The sequence below is a fragment of the Castanea sativa genome, chromosome 2 (genome assembly GCF_040712315.1).
Source record: "Castanea sativa cultivar Marrone di Chiusa Pesio chromosome 2, ASM4071231v1".
Classification (NCBI taxonomy): Eukaryota; Viridiplantae; Streptophyta; class Magnoliopsida; order Fagales; family Fagaceae; genus Castanea; species Castanea sativa.
Genome location: NC_134014.1, coordinates 45,002,378 through 45,018,362, shown reverse-complemented (window position 1 = coordinate 45,018,362; position 15,985 = coordinate 45,002,378). Strand labels below are relative to the sequence as shown.

Genomic DNA, 15,985 nt, shown 5'->3' with positions numbered 1-15,985 from the left:
ACAAATATCTTAAAAACACTTGCTAACATAACCCCTATATTAAATGCTTAGGGTTTAAAAATTAAGTCGCTATTATTACTCATGCTTGGGTTATAGTTTTTCAAGTTAGCTTATTTAAGTCACTGGTCATGTATAAGCTGGCTTGTCCAAGACTCTAGATTTGATATTAACGCTTCGTTTATTTCAATAGAAAACCTTGTGTAAAGATAGTTTTTCTTGTTTTTCAGTGTTTAGTAGCATAAAAAAAGATGAATCAAAAGAAAACTATATTTGGTCAACATAAAAAGCATGGCTTATTTTTGAGGATTTTTTTTCATTAAATTTTTTAAGAAAACAACTCTATTTCACAGCAAGCTAAATAAGGGAAGTTATGAAGTTGTTTTTCAACTCATTTAAAGTTGTTACCAAACATTGAAAAATGAGATAGTTTTATAGAAAATGCTTTTTAGAAAATAACTCATTTTTAGAAAACATCATTGCTGAAACAAACAGAGCGTAACTTATTTAGCTTTCGGTTAACTGTCTTTCACTAAAAATGTGCTTGTCGGTTAACTATTTTAATATTAAAGTGTATTTGTAATTTAAAAGAGTGAGATTTTAAAAAAAATTGTACATAAAAGCTAAAAAGCTTGTCGAATAAGCTGGAGTCAAGCAAAACACATTTACCAATTTTTTTGTTTTGTGTTGTGGGGGGAGGGGGGTGGTTTAGGTTGTTTAATAATTCATCACACCAAAATTATATTCCTTGGGGACTCTCAATTGTCTTTGCCGGAGCTTTTTCTCAAAAAAAAAATTTTTGTCTTGCCGGAGCTTCCTTTCCTCCACAAGCAGTTTGGCGAAGTAGGAAAGAACTTCTTCATTAGTACACTCACTCCCAATTTCCTCATACCTACCAGTGTCCAAATTCACTCTTGACACTGGCTTCTTCAACAATTCCTTCCCAATCTCCACAAGCCTCTGCAGATTCTCCTTTGTAGCAACATCAACTGTTGAGGCATCTCCAGTTAATGTGTCATCCTATGGTTCATTTTTTCCGAAGAAAATGTCAATACCATATGGTTATCAATTATGTCATGAATAGATGAGGTAGTTGCAGTCCTCTGGTACCTGAATACGAAGGTAGTTATTCTTGCAACCAAGGGCTTGGAAGAGGGTGGACACATGAAAGTCGACCATATCAGAACTTGCATCACCATATACATCAAGCAATGGTGTTGCACCATTGTCATACAACCAATTAACCAAACCCCATTTTGAGGCTACTGTAGTACTGTACTTCTCTTCATGCTTTGCCGCACCCGTGCCCAATGACAAAACAAGCATTCTCTTGCTGTAGTCCATTGCTCTTATGCTCATAAACTCATTTTTAAATCTCCCTTTAAAAATTTGGCTTATGGCCATCATTGTCTGTGGATTTAGTTTACAATATATAAGAAAAGGCAACTTCTTTAAAGTAAATTAAGAAATGCTCTATAGGATGACCCAATTTGCTAATTTTAGAAAACCAAATATGCCTCTAAATTATCAAATTAGCCACTTACAGGATTATTTGCAGCAACCCCACCATCAATGAGGTTGAAACTCTTAGTGTTTCCGCTAGCATCCTTTGTCTCAAAGTAGTGTGCCGGAAGAAAAGTGGGCGCAGCAGAGGTGCTGATGCAAATATCTGCCAGCCTGGCGTTCTTTAAGTCATTCAGTTTTGCCTGTACAAAAAATATACTGATTGAGAGTTGTGACCATGTAACTTCACATTGGGATCACAATTTCAAGGATTCGATGAATTTTCCAGCCTGCTTATTATTGTCAAACTCATACATCATAGGTTGAAAAAATCACTGGCTGAAGAAGCTTGATATCAAAGGTTGGAATGATCACATCTGTTAGGGTCTGTTTCAAGGTGAGGTTGCCAAGTAACCCGTCTGTCAATGACCGTAGGTACTTCCCATCGTACTTGGGCCCCACCACGGCACCAAACAAATTTGTCACTGAACCCACAAAATTTTTGTGCCTGGTTTCATAGCATAGAATCAACTTCAGTAAAAAATAATAGCATTTACTATTTGTTGAATTCCTTTTAAAAATGGTGAAAACTGAAAGAAAAGGTTCTTTGATTTTTTTGTGATTCCATTAAATTTTACCTGTTCTGGGGAAAAATCTTGGGAGAGTGCTCTAAATAAAAGTTGGTGATGTCCTTTGCAGCATACATGGGTCGGTTCTCCTTGTCTGGAGCTGTAAGCATGGCAGTGACTAGCCCACCTGTACTTGTCCCTGCAATTATGTCGAAATAATTTGCGATTCTTGCATTGGGCCCATCCAATTCCTAAACAGACCATAGATACACAAAAATTATAAAACAAAATAAAAAAAGAAGAGGTGGCTATGGTTGGTGAAGTACCTGAAGCTTGGATTCAAGAAAGCCCAGTAGAATTCCTGGAATAATCCCTCTAATGCCACCTCCATCAATGCTCAACACAGTCACCATCTTTCCCTTCGCAAAACCAATTGCCCTTTTTATTCAATAGAGCTTTTGACATTGAAGTGTCATTTAGCAAATTAATAATAGTTGATCATTCTTAATGTTGTGTATCAAGCATACCCACATCAACTTCAAACTTTAGATATTATGAGAACTCAGAACACTTGAAAGCACTCCATGGCACACACATGTCAATACAATAAAGTATATATCTTTTTAGATTGTAGTCCTATAAACCTGTAGGGACATTCATTGATCTCATCAAGCCCTCTAGTCTCAGTATTGAGTGGAATGGGAAAAATAGGTGTATAGACTAACGAGCAATATCTCATGGTCGCTATTTCATGTCATTAATGATGACATTCCACATGTTCCATGTCATTTCATGTTTTCTTTTTTGGAGGAATAATGACACTATATTCATGAAAAAGAAACAGGGGAAGGGACTCCATCTCCCTAAATGCTGGATCCGAAATTGAGGAGATGGGGATCCCTCCCCTAAGCTTTACAAAAACATACCCAGCAGGCAACAGAGTGAGCAAGGGAATAACTTGTCCTAATAATATTGGAAGCTTGCCAGAAAGAGAGAGAATTTGACAAAAGCTTAGTATCTGCTATGATTGAAGCAATAGACCAGTGTAGCACAAAGGCGGAGCTGCAAATACGATCAATCGCATTAAGTGCATCACCCTCTAAAACAAACATTGAGTAGCCTTCCTCTCACAATTTCTGGATTGCAAATAAACCTACACAAGCTTCAGTAAAACATCTCCAGGATCAATAATATCAACCCAAATCTGCAGCACCTCTTTTTGTGGTCTCTACACACTGCCATGAGGATGACCGAGGACTCTCTTATAGCAATATTAAAAATTAATCTTCACTATCCCAGGTGGAGGAGTCCAACCCACCAGCTTGTCCTTTTTAGATCTTACAACTATAGGCCAACGCAACTTTAAACACACTATTTGAGCAACAGGGCACTCAGTGAATAGATGCACAGCAGTCTATTCACTCATGACAGAGAAGGCATCTAATGTCATCACTTGCAAACTTCATGCTGATCACCTCTCTAATGGGCAGAATATTCTAAGTGATAAACTAACCGACATAGATGAAAGGACATAAAAATAAAATGTTTTGCAAAGTTTAGGAATTGAAAATGAACTTTTAGTAAAGTTTAAGGACGGAAACAATATTTTAGCCTAAAAATTTTCATAACATATTTCTCAACATAAGCAAAACCACTTTCATATCGTCCAGTCCACCACCATTATCATTTTGTTCCGTAGTAATAACAGCAACAGTCCACATCAATTATTAGGGGAAATTTGTATCACTGGAATTATTTTGAAAAAAAGAAAAGAAAGAACAAACCTCCCCTTTACTCATATGTTTGATTGTAACCACGCCGGCTGACCCGACCTCAGCTCATTTTTTTTGACCCAAAGCAAAATGAGTTGACATGTGACCTAACCCCTTTTTTTGCGGGTTAACCCGACCCAACTAGTGACCCAAACCATTTTTTTTTTTAATTTTTGGTTAAAAAAAAAAGACAATATTGATTTAATTATTTGTGTAAATTTTAAGGAAACAACTAAGACTTTTACATAACTGCATGTAAATGAATTGAAAGATAAATGGTTGAGTCATTCTATAATGAGTAAAAAATTTTAGATATCAAATAACAAAGTACATGCCATGATAATTTAGTTACAATATAGTTAAAAAACATATATTTCAAATTATAGACATGCATAATAAACATTCATAAGTGTGAAAAAAGTGAAGCCAAAGTATTAATGAAATTAGGATAAATTATGAATGCTTAGACTTATTTTATAACAATTCATATCCAAAATAAACAGTTTTTCAAAATAAATTATGATATTTCCTAGAATGTGTGTTGCTTAATAATAACATGATATTCATAAAAGAGATCATGTATAAATAAGTAAACAATCAAACTCTCAAATTGAAATAGAGTCCAGCATAATTGATAATAGATTATGAAATTAGTTTTAAAGATTGTAAATTTCTTATAATTTTTATCAAATTAGTTATCCAATAAGACATTTCTAATTTATTTTATGTTTTGAAATGTTGATATTGTGCAGAAATTAAACTTGTGTATTTGTTTTACTTATCCTTTATGCTATTTTGTTTTGGTTAATTATATTGAGATTTGTATAATTTTAAAATTATTGAACAAGTATTAATTTATTTAGCTGAGTTCATTTTTAATATGAGTAGTGAATTCAAAGTTTACATCAAGTAATTTGCTGCGTCACTTTCAAATGGCAAATATATATTATTTTCTTAAAAAAACAAAAATTCAAAAACACGAGTCAGCTCGACTAACCCACAACTTTTGATTAACCGACATGTTTCTGACCCTATTCAAATGACCTGTTTTGACTTACATCCCGATTAACCCAACTCATTCGCCCGTTTGGTATAAAATATTTTTATTGACTTATTTTACATTAAATAAATAAATTACACGAAAATGCAATTATATAAGGGAAAAAATAAGTCCCAATAGAGGCGTTTTCTTAGAAACCAGATGAGGTAAAACTCCAAGGGGAATGGCTTGTGTCAACACGTGTCCGCAATCCACCGTTTCCAGTGGCAACGGCCACTAGACACAAGCCGCTCGAAGATCCAAAATAATGAATAAAATTTCCAAAAAGAATATAATATAAACGAAATGTAGATATTTTGTTTACCTTGGGTATCGTGGGCCTCAACTCAATCTGACTTTGTTTGCTCAACGAGAGAAGGAAAAGTAAAACTGATATTACACAAAGTACCAAACACAACACAATTGAAACTTGCCTCTTCACCGGCATCCACATGTCCAACGCTCTCCGCATCATTCTCATTCACCACCCAGTTTGTATCCCCAGAAAAAATGTTTCTCGAGAAAATTTTGATAAAAATGAAAATAACAATAAAAAGTTGAAGATTTTGGGGTCAACTTTGAGGTATCTGTTACAGATGGAGAAGTTGGGCAATTTTGGGCTTGAATCTTGTTGTGGAGGAGAGCTTGTGTCTACAGTCTACTACACTGGGGAAAGTAAGCGGGGTGGAGAATGTTTTCATCATTATTGCTTAGGTGTAGACTTGGGAAAGTAGTTTACAATAAATTATTTATTTTTACAATATTTTTTATAGATAAATCATAAATAGTTAATTGTTATTAGTTTAAATTTGAATATAATATTAAGATTATTTTTTTTATTTCAATAATAACAATTTATCATTTAAAATTTATTGTAAAAATATTGTAAAAATGTTATAGATATATCATTTCTCTTTCCTTAACTTTATTTGCATGGCTGCTCTGTGATAAGTGGGGGCCAAGTTAAATATATTAAAAAAAATGTTAATTAATTTATAAGGTTTTGGCAATTTATAATTGATTCTAAACTGATATTAAAAAAAACAAATGATTCTAAACTAGTTTTTTTTTTAAATTAATTTTTATATATGCCAAACAATTGAGGTGTAAATTTGTCTCAGTAAAATAATTAAACATGCCACTTGATCAAATACAATTATATAAACCATAACAAGCCAGCCACAAATATCAAATTATATAAAAATAAAAATTATAAAAAAATGTTAAATATAGATTATAACAAGCCAGCCATAAGAGCACTACAATAATGTGTGCCAAATGTCAAATATTTGGCATTTGGCACACCAAATACCAAAAAAAATTTCTCATGAGATATTTCAAATGTTATAATTGTTGCCACACATCACACATAAATAGTACCGTTCCAAAGATGAAACAGTACGAATGAAAATACTAAAAAAAATTTAAAATTTTTTATTCATTTTCTCTCTCTTCCTTTTGACTTTCTTTCTTCTCTCTTTCTTTTTCTTCTTTCTTTTCTCTGCCAGCTTCTTCTTCGTCACTTTCTTCCTTTTTTTTTCTTCTTTCTTCTTCATAATCTTCACCTCTCCCTTCTTTTTTCTTTTTTTTTCTGTCACTCTGCGCCTCTATGTCTCCCTCTCTTCTTTTTTCCCCCCTTTTTTCTAGTCATATTCTCTCTTTCTTCTTTTTTCTCCACCTTGCCATTGAGATCAGTCGTCACTGAGGAGTTTGGCCTCACCGATGAGGTCGACTGGTGGGGATGGGATTATTTGGGTTTGAGATCGGCGTTTCAAACGGTGTGGGGATGGGATTGATGACTTTTGTGGTGGTGTCTTTCTCCTGTGCACACCGATGAAGCCACTACCAGTAGTCGTCAACCTCTCTCTCTTCTATTTATTTCTCTTCTTCGTTTTTTTTTCCTTGTTTGTCTGATGGTGTTTGTGTTTTGGTTTTGGGATGGATTTTGTGGTGGTTTTGATGTCTCAAGTGGTGGGTTCTTATGGTAGTGCTGAAGGGTTGTGGGGGTGATGGCCGGTGGTGGTGGGATGTGTGGGTGATGGATGGTAGTGGTTGATTTGGTTTTTGTTTTTATTTATTTTTTTAATATAGCTGGGTTTTTTAATTATTATAATGTGGTGTAATGTTAAAATGGAAGATCTTATGTATAGCATATTGTAAAATGATGTGGTAAAATAATAAAGTAGGCTTTTGGTGTGTCAAAATGACATTTTTTATAGAAGAGCTGAAAGTAATGCTATTAACCACTCGTTTATATTTTAAATATAATAAACACAGTATACTACAAATATCAACTAAACATAAACTTCTAAACTAACCACAAACACTCAAAACATACAAACAAAGAGAGATACAACAGTGGCACTTTCATTGAGTCCAACTATAGTACAACCAGTGAGTTGAGGTGGCAAAACAATGACTTGTGGAGGCAAAAGTGTTGAGATGTTGCAAACTTACAGCGTGACTAATATGGGCTATGGCAGCCGTTAAAGGGAAATTTATTATGATTTTTTTTTCAAGTAACATTAGATCTATACTATTAGGACATATGTGAATGATGACTAATTCTTTGACAAAACGCACTTTACTTGTAATTGGGTAGATCTAGGATGTATTTAATACTTCAAGGAATAAGAGTTTAAGTTCAAGTATTGAAGCTATGCAAATTTGTCCAAGAATCAAGTAAAGAAGTGCTGGATTTTAAAACTTGACAGCTAGCTTGACAGATAGCATCTATCGAGATTTAAAAGGCTGCTTTAGCCCAATGCTTGACAGCTGCTCGATAGATAACTTATCTTTCGAGAATTATGAAAATCAAATTTTCAAATCTGATTTCACTCCAAACCTTGTGTACATGTTAAGGTTTTTTTTTCTCACAACCCTAAACATATATAAGGATTATTTTAAGGGCCGTTAAAGGTTGCGCGAGTGTGAAGTAAAGTTTTGTTCATGGAAATTGTGACCGGTGATAGAATTTTCTCTAGTTCATCTTTCTCTTAAAGAAGCTATTGCATTTGTATGCCTTTGGGTTTTGTAACTAAGGAACTTCGTGATCTTTATCGTGTTGATAAACTGAAGAACTTTGCAGCCAACATCCTTCTCAAGTTGGTGGTTAGTTACGTACTTGGATTCGTGCAAAGGAGTAAGTCGCGTACTGGGAGTCGCGCATTGAATGGTTAGTCACGTACTGGGAGCCATGCATTGAAAATGAGAGATTGTCACTACAGAACAAGTCCAATTGTATATTGAGATAAGGGTTCAACTGTAAGTTGACATAAGGTACTGAGATTCCTTTACTTGTAACTGCTTGTTGCGATAATAGTGGATTCTCGAGAGTGGTGACCTTAAATTCACTTGGTGAGATTTTTGCCTTGGAGGTTTTCCCCATTCGTAAACATATCACTGTGTCAACTTTATTTTCCACTGCATATTAACTTAGTTGGTGATTTGTTTGTGCTACCACGCGTTTTGCATGTTAATTGAATTAATTAATTAACTTGGCTAATTAATCGGTTAATTTATCACAATGGATTAATACAGTTTTGGTCTATCATATACTAACCTCTATGCACACGCGTTGCACATGTTCATAAACTCTTCTATTTTTTTTATAATACAAAACTTTTCACCAAAATTCTAGGGGAGTGATAATGTTTCAAAAGTGAATAATAAAAAAAAGCATTTCTCAAAAAGGAGATGCTGTATAATAAGATAAAATTATACGAAGAAATCAATGGAGTTGTGAAAAGAATGTAAAAAAGAGAGATAAAAGTTAAAAGAAAGAAATAGATAATAGGAGATTAAATCAAACATGAGATTAGTTCAAAGAAAAGGAAGATACAAAGTTATAATTAAAACAATATAAAAGGAAATGTACCTTTCTCAATGAAGAGTAAGGGTGTGCACAGTAGGACTGTGGGCGATCCAACCGATTGGCATTGATGATACCGTACCATAAATGGAGCCGATCGACTAAGCCAAGGCCGGCGAATAGGAGGCAAAGCCCGTTCTGATGTCAGTGTGGTGCAACCATCGAAACTCAAGTCTAAAACCGATTTTGTCCTTGAACCAACCGATATGTGTGTGTGTGTGTGTGTGTGTGTGTGTGTGTGTGTATTTAAATTTAAATTTAAATGGATTAATATGGCGTCGTTTTAGGTAGCTTTTCATTTTATTTTTTTTAAAACAATATAACGTCGTTTCATTAAGTTTTTTTTTTTGTTTTTGTTAACTATCAAAACGGTGTCATTTTGTCCTAGGTTTTTTCACCCATTCTCAATATAAATTCATTCTTTTCTCTCAACCTTACCCTTAACTCTCTCGGCCTCTTTCTCTTCTCGGTTGGCTGCCTGGCTCTCATTGTCACTGATTCACCACCTCACCAGTCCCCTCTCCTCTCTTGCCCATAGGCATAGCCACTCCCATTCTCTCCTTTCTCACTTCTCCTCTACCATTTCTCTCCTCTCACATGATGGCTCCAGGTTGTGCTTGTCTCAGTCTCTCTCTTCTCATCATTGTAGTAGTCCACATTCGTTGGTGGTTAGGCCACTTTTAACAGGTTTGTGTGAGTGGGTTTCATTGGGAGTTTGGGTGGCTTAGTGGGCTAGGTTGTTTAGCCTTTTTCTTAGAGTCAGTTGTGCTTTGGTGTGAAAAATGGAGCTGAGCTGAAAATTAGGGGCACAGTCATCCAGAGTATAGATCCAAATCTGGTGTAGAAATTTCTAACACTGGGCCTCCTTCATGGGCCCTAAGTGCTCCCAGCGTCCCTAGCCCACATTGTGGTACATACGGACTGGGCTCATGTAAAGGGTTCGATAGGAACTAACCCACACCCACCGAAACCATTCTTACTCAATTCCCCAACCATTCGCATGGATTTGGGCCATGCAGCAAAGTAGAATACACTGATAAGATACATTAGTTGAACCCACTAAGCAATTGGGCTTAGTTGTTCTATCGAACCATAAAATTTGTCGCAAAAATGATTATTAACACTTGTTAAACCAATATTCTCAAGCATCGGTTAACTTTTTAACTTTTTTGAACAATAAATTGCCACCATTCCACCACCAACACACTTCAACTATTGAGCACAAACTTGACCATACCAACACCCATGACCCAATCTCCACTATGTAGCAACCTAGCCAAGCTCGATCAAGCCTATAATGACATTGTCGAAACCCAACCCAAGAAAATCCACTATCTGCCATTCCAAACAGCCAACAACCCCAACACACATCGCATTACTACGAAAACTGACATCACAGATTTGCATGGCCCACGCATGTGTAGATACGAAACTTTTTCCATATCTTTGTAGTTTTATTGAACTGTTGGCGCATCCTTTTATTCTCTCCGTGAATGGCATGGGTTAATAGATTTTTACACCATCCTCATTGTTTTCTTATTGAACCATTTTGCAGATCCATCATGTATATATGGTATTTACTATATATATATCAGTTAGTCAGGCAGTTTTGTAAAGATGTTTGTAGCTTATCTAGCATATATTAATGCTTTCAACAAAACATTTAGAGTTTAAATTCTCATCCCGAACTAATTACTAAGAAAACAAATTTATTCAGGCTACTATTGCCATTGAAAAAGTTATCATATAGTTTTAACCTAAAACACACACATTGATAGTTGGGGTAGTATACTACAATTCTTGTGGGGACTAAAAGGACCTAAGTAAGTGTTTGGGTCTTGGGCTTTGTTGATGGGCGCTAGTTTGTTTTAGACTAAAAACCTCTTAGAACTGTAGGTCGGCCCATGAGTAGAGAGTCCGAGGATTCGTCCGAGGACGAATATCTCCTCGAACAGACCCACGATAACCCTGGGATTCGCCAAAAAGATCAGGGCAGAGTTCTGAAAAAACCGTTGGTTAAGAGGGGGATTTAAGCACACTCCAGACGCAACAGTGTGAGAGAAATATCTTAGAAAAAGGCTGCTACCTCCACATTAAAGACCCTGCACCTACCTCCCTGGCCGCATTAATGGGGGAGTGACCCCTAAATAGTAGAGGTCAGCCTTCTTGCTATAATTTAAAGACTTCCAGAGGGTGGTGGATGGGACAGGTGTCTAATAGGGTGATTTGTGTTACATGTGGATAAAGAGGGAAGAAGAAGTATTTAAGGAGGAAAGAGGGCAAAGAAAGGAGGGGGACAAATATTAAGAATTGTGACCTTTGAGAGAAAAAAGAGAAATAATATATAATTTGTCCTCGGCTTACGTCCGAGGAGGTTTATTTTGTCCTGTTTGTCTTTTATTTGCAAACACTGTAATATTTTAGCCTGTTCATCAAGTTTCAAATATCACTAAACTAGATTACGAGACCACACTCTACAAATTTCATTGTTTAAGGCTCATTGAGCCTGAGCCCACGTGTGTTTTTGGGACCAGGCACAATTGTGCACTTACAATTCTTGCAAAATTAAGATACGAGAAGTTGGAAATACAATAATTATTTACAATCTCTCCCATCGCACATCATCAGCCTCCATCTCTCAAGCTAGCCCTCACCCTCCATCTCCGATCTCAACCCTTACCCTCCAAGCCTCCATCTCTCAAGCCCTCACCCTCCACCTGTCCGATCTTGAATCCGCTTTCCCGAGGTTCGTTACTGATCTTCATCGATCAAGATATTTTGGTTTCCATTTGTGTGTTTTTGTGTCTCTTTGATTGATCTGCATTTTTGAATTGAAGATCTTTGTATGTATTGTTTTGGGTTTCTGATTTGGTTGTTTGGCTGGTAGAATCGTTGAAAAACGACGAAGCAGTACCCAACTGTGAGAGCTGAGTACCAAAAGACCGTCGAAAAGGCAAAGAGGAAGCTAAGGGGACTCATTGCTGAGAAGCACTGCGCTCCTCTCATGCTCCGCATCGCGTACGATCTCTTTCTCTCTCCCTTTTCTCTTTCTCACTCACTCACTCAGTTTCAACGGTGAGGATTTATTGTTGGTATTAACGATGTATGATATGTTGGGGGTGTACAGGTGGCACTCAGCCATGGAGCCAACAATGACCTCAACATCAACGCTTTGGTGGTGGATAATCCCAGCTCAAATGGACGGTTAATGGTTCAATGTTCTTCTTCTGAAATGGGTTCCTCTTCTGCCCCCATCAATATGAGGTATGGACAGTGACTGATGGATTCTCTTTGTTTCTTTGTATAATAGGTGTTGAGGAATTGTGGGTTGTCCTTGAATTTTGGAAAGAATTCTGAGTATTGTGTGTTTCAGATTATGTCTTTGTGGTATGGTGGGAATTGGGTTGTTCTTTTATCTTGATTTTAGTTTGTTCCACGTTTTGGGCATTGCTTTGCAATTTTCTGTCTCTACAGTCAACACGTTTTTGAGTAATATTAATTTTCCAATTTTCATAGTATAATTGGGTTTCTCTCTCTCTCTCGCTCTCTGCTGAGATTTCGATTAGTCTTAATTAGTAGTAATAAAGAGCATGTCTCAAATTATGCTAAATTACAGCATATTCTTATGTTGGGTACAAAATGTTGGTGGGACTGGGTTTAAACTTATTTGATGGGTAGGATGGTAGTAGAAACAATGGACCTCATTCAAATTTTGGTTCTGAAAATTAAAAAATGTGACAATTAATGTCAAGTCTGGAGGATAATAATCTAGGATTTTTTTTAATACATATAATTTAGGATTTTAAAAATTTATTTATAAGTATAATAATCTAGGAAGTTAAATAAAAGGGGCAAAAAAAAGAGTAAAAAGGTTGTCTCCATACGATGTATATGATTAAAGCTTGCATGCAATTATTTTGTTTTTAATATGTTACATTGTGTGGGCAAAGGTGCAATGAAACCAGCAATTTTGTCATCTTTGAAGGCTACTGTATGTGAGTTTACCTTCTTTGTCAGGCCCTTGGAGCCCATCAAAGAACAATTCCCTACTCTATCTTACGCCGATTTCTACTAGGTGCTCCTTATTTTTTTTATATAATTTAAATTTTTAGATTTTTAATAATCTTAATTGGGTTTTAATTAATTAATTAATTTTTTTTGTCAAAGAATTATCCCTCCTTTTAAAAGCAAGTACCAGTAGTTTCTTAAATACCAAGGGCTAGTGATCTAGATTGGGCCTTCTTAGAAAAAAAAGGATGCTTGAAAGGTTGAAGTTTCTGATATCTATGTCTTAAATGTGTCATGCTACCATCCAAGTTGTGAATCCACATGGTTTGCTGCGTAGTGATATATACATGACTCACCATAAATGTCTTTTAGGTTTTTACTAATTTGATTCATCAGCAGTGGGCACAAATGCCTATGAAAGGCTGTGACACTCTAGAGAGAAAGAACAGAAAACTATTCATCATATGGATCAAACTTAAACAGTTTTGGACATGCTTGAACCTTGCATGAGAAAAAACGAGTACATCTATTTGCAATTGGATTTGACATGCATCCTTCAGTCATTTCATGAAAATTTAGAAAATTTTGCTTTAGTGCAACAAAATTGGCATATTTCATATGTTCACTAAATCAAAATAAACTCAAATCATATGCTATGTAAAAAAGAATAGAACAATATTATATGTAATAAGGATTTAAATTGTCTTTCAGTCAAAGAGAACTCCAGCCAAAAATGTAGATCTATTAAAATGAGACATGAATGTATGTAAGCTTATCTCGTATATTGAAGATTTTTTTCTTCTCTTTGGATGTTGCAGTTATATATTAAAAAGCATCGGCTCGGTATTTGCATCATGTGTGCTTTTTTGAGCTGCTTCAGCTTGAAGAAGAATAAGCAAAAACCTCAGTATCAGGAGGCTATCATTCTTGCTTCTAAAACATCTTGTAAGTAGAAAATTTGAGCTGACTTGATCAATTTTGACTTACAGATGAAATAATCAGATCAAGGATAGACAGCTTTAAGTTATCAAATTTATTTCTTTTATATATCCTAATTAGGTCCTGCTTCAGTTTTTCTTCTTTGTGGCCTTAAGTTCTATACTTGCTCTCAGCTACACAAACAAGTGGAAATATGAAACTGAAACAGAAAGCATATTTATTCAGAGTAATGAAGTCTATATTCTAGCCTATCTAGGAAAAGATTTTTCAACTAGCTTTTCATTCGCTATGCTGTCAAGTGTCTTGGTAGTTATTCTCAGCTGCCTGTAGGATATGTCTCCTTTTATTAGTTAGTTAACCTGCAATGCTAGGACAGCCACATATGCCATGCAATGCCCCGCATTGCATCGGCCAATCAGTCCATGCATTTTGAATCAATGCTACTTTACTCGATAATGGTTGGTCCATGTAAGTGCTAGCTAAAAGCTTAGCTCACTTGATTTTTTTTTAAGTACTTAGCTCACTTGATAGGTTTATGTATGTAAAGGTGTATATATATGTTGGTTATTTGAAATAATTTTTTGGGTAATTGATAGGTTGCTGAGATGGTGTGGGGAAGCCGTTGGATTTGTATATTTTCATGATTTCTTGTATGTATAGGTGTGGCAGCTAAGGCTCTATGTGCTGCACTGGTGTGGTAGCTAAGGCACTATATGTTGCACTGTGTTGCAGCTTGGGCTGCACTGGTGTGGCAGCTAAGGCACTATCTGCTGCACTAAGCTATAGCAGCTAAGGCACTATCGGCTGCACTGTGTTGCAGCTTGGGCTGCACTTGTGTGGCAGCTAAGGCACTATCTGCTGCACTAAGTTGCAGCAGCTAAGGCTGATATATATATATATATATATATATATATATATATATATATATATATATATATATATATATATTCTTTTTTTTGTTCATCCTGACTTGAAAGTTGATTGTGCTAAGAATATTAAGACACTCACCTATGAAAGAATGAGAAGGTTATGATGATACAGAAAAGTTGAATTTTGGGATGGTTTGGTTGTGTTGTGATAAGGGCATTGGCCAAAGGTCAAGTTTTTGGTGGTTTGAGAGAAGGACTTGGGTTTTGTGTTTTTGATTGTAGCTTGCTTTGTTGGTTTGTCGTAGGTTTGAGACCTTTGTGGTTAGTAGTTTTTCAATTCTCATTGGGGTGCAGTGGCATATCTATGTGTTTTACTGCTTTAAAAAAAAAAAAAAAAGGTTTTTGCTTCTTTTTTCTAGGTTTAGATAGTTTATCTTTTTATGGTTCATTTGACTAATAGAAATTAATTGTTTCTATTAAAGTTTGTTGAAAAAGTTGATGATGGTCATTGTAATTGAATAATTTCTTATTAAATCTAAAGTAAATGAGTGTAGGATTGTGTTTTATGTTAATATGAGATTTCCATTTGAATAAGAAAATTATTTTACCCAAGTAGTGTTAAGGTATTGATGAATGCAAATGTGTAACACCACGTTTTCATGCGCTCTGTTTCCCCTCATTCCCAAATGCTTTGACCTCTTTCTCTTTGTTAATCATTTGATTCTATAAGTAATTAAGTGGGGAATTGTATGTTGATTACAGGTACCAGAACCATTTGTGTAATTAGTAAAATAGATCAAGCTGCATTAGACCAGAAAGCTCTGGCTGCTGTTCAGGCTCTCCTGTTAAATCAGGGCCCCTCAAGAGCATTTGATATGCCATGGGTTGCTTTAATAGGTCAACCAGTTGCAATAATTCTGGTAATGACTAATGTTTTTACTTACAACAAATGTGACTTTATTTCCTTATTTTTTCTATAATTCTTGAGGAGTTTAGATTTTGGAGTTTTGTGACGTATGAGGAAGTTTTCAAATGTTAACTTATTATTAGGTTACTCATACAAATTTCTCCTAATTTTTAGCTCTGTAAATTGGTCATAGTTTGCGCTTCCATCTACTACTGACATTCAGGTTGTATTTAGCGAATAAATCTAGTTTATTAATTTGGTTTACATGCGAATAAATCTAGCATTATTGTTATGATGTAGGCATATAAATTTTTGGAATTTCAGTGTATAGATGCTTTGTGGAAACTAGAAAGTTTCTCTATTTTTTGAAATATTGTTGTTATTATGATTGATATATCCTGCTGTTTGAACTGTGGGCATCAATTTTGTGTTTCATTACTGAGAAAGTGTAGGAAAGTCGAAGGAAAAAAATGTTCCTAGTGTAGAGTAGAAGGGGGATGAGGGTGTAGAG

The 15,985-nt window shown here is 35.3% G+C and overlaps 1 protein-coding gene and 1 long non-coding RNA gene across 4 annotated transcripts; one reads left to right on the top strand and one right to left on the bottom strand.

Annotated features, from left to right (window-relative positions):
• Window positions 1-595: 595 nt before the first annotated feature.
• On the bottom strand, window positions 596-5,562 carry LOC142623615 (patatin-like protein 2). Of its 2 annotated transcripts, none has more exons than XM_075797054.1 (7): window positions 5,206-5,562; window positions 2,396-2,488; window positions 2,139-2,320; window positions 1,816-2,008; window positions 1,542-1,703; window positions 1,108-1,407; window positions 596-1,017 (listed from the first exon to the last, which is right to left on the bottom strand). In XM_075797054.1, the coding sequence occupies exons 1-7, from the start codon at window positions 5,359-5,361 to the stop codon at window positions 715-717; spliced, it is 1,389 nt and encodes a 462-aa protein (XP_075653169.1). In that variant the 5' UTR covers window positions 5,362-5,562; the 3' UTR covers window positions 596-714. The 2 variants fall into 2 exon arrangements, with proteins under 2 accessions (XP_075653169.1, XP_075653168.1); XM_075797053.1 differs by lacking the exon at window positions 5,206-5,562 and adding an exon at window positions 2,996-3,310.
• A 5,777-nt stretch (window positions 5,563-11,339) lies between these two features.
• Window positions 11,340-15,805, top strand: LOC142626049 (uncharacterized). Of its 2 annotated transcripts, none has more exons than XR_012842443.1 (4): window positions 11,340-11,497; window positions 11,639-11,769; window positions 11,879-12,015; window positions 15,330-15,805. It is a non-coding gene; the product is annotated as an uncharacterized LOC142626049 (long non-coding RNA). The 2 variants fall into 2 exon arrangements; XR_012842442.1 differs by lacking the exon at window positions 15,330-15,805 and adding an exon at window positions 13,578-14,481.
• The last annotated feature ends 180 nt before the right edge of the window (window positions 15,806-15,985 follow it).

Coding starts and splice junctions, on each gene's coding strand:
- LOC142623615 (XM_075797053.1), bottom strand. CDS start 3,181: ATGTTTGTTTTAGAGGGTGATGCACTTAATGCGATTGATCGTATTTGC. Junction 2,009..2,138: donor AAGATTTTTCCCCAGAACAG/GTAAAATTTAAT, acceptor CTATGAAACCAG/GCACAAAAATTTTGTGGGTT. Junction 1,018..1,107: donor ATAACTACCTTCGTATTCAG/GTACCAGAGGAC, acceptor AATGAACCATAG/GATGACACATTAACTGGAGA.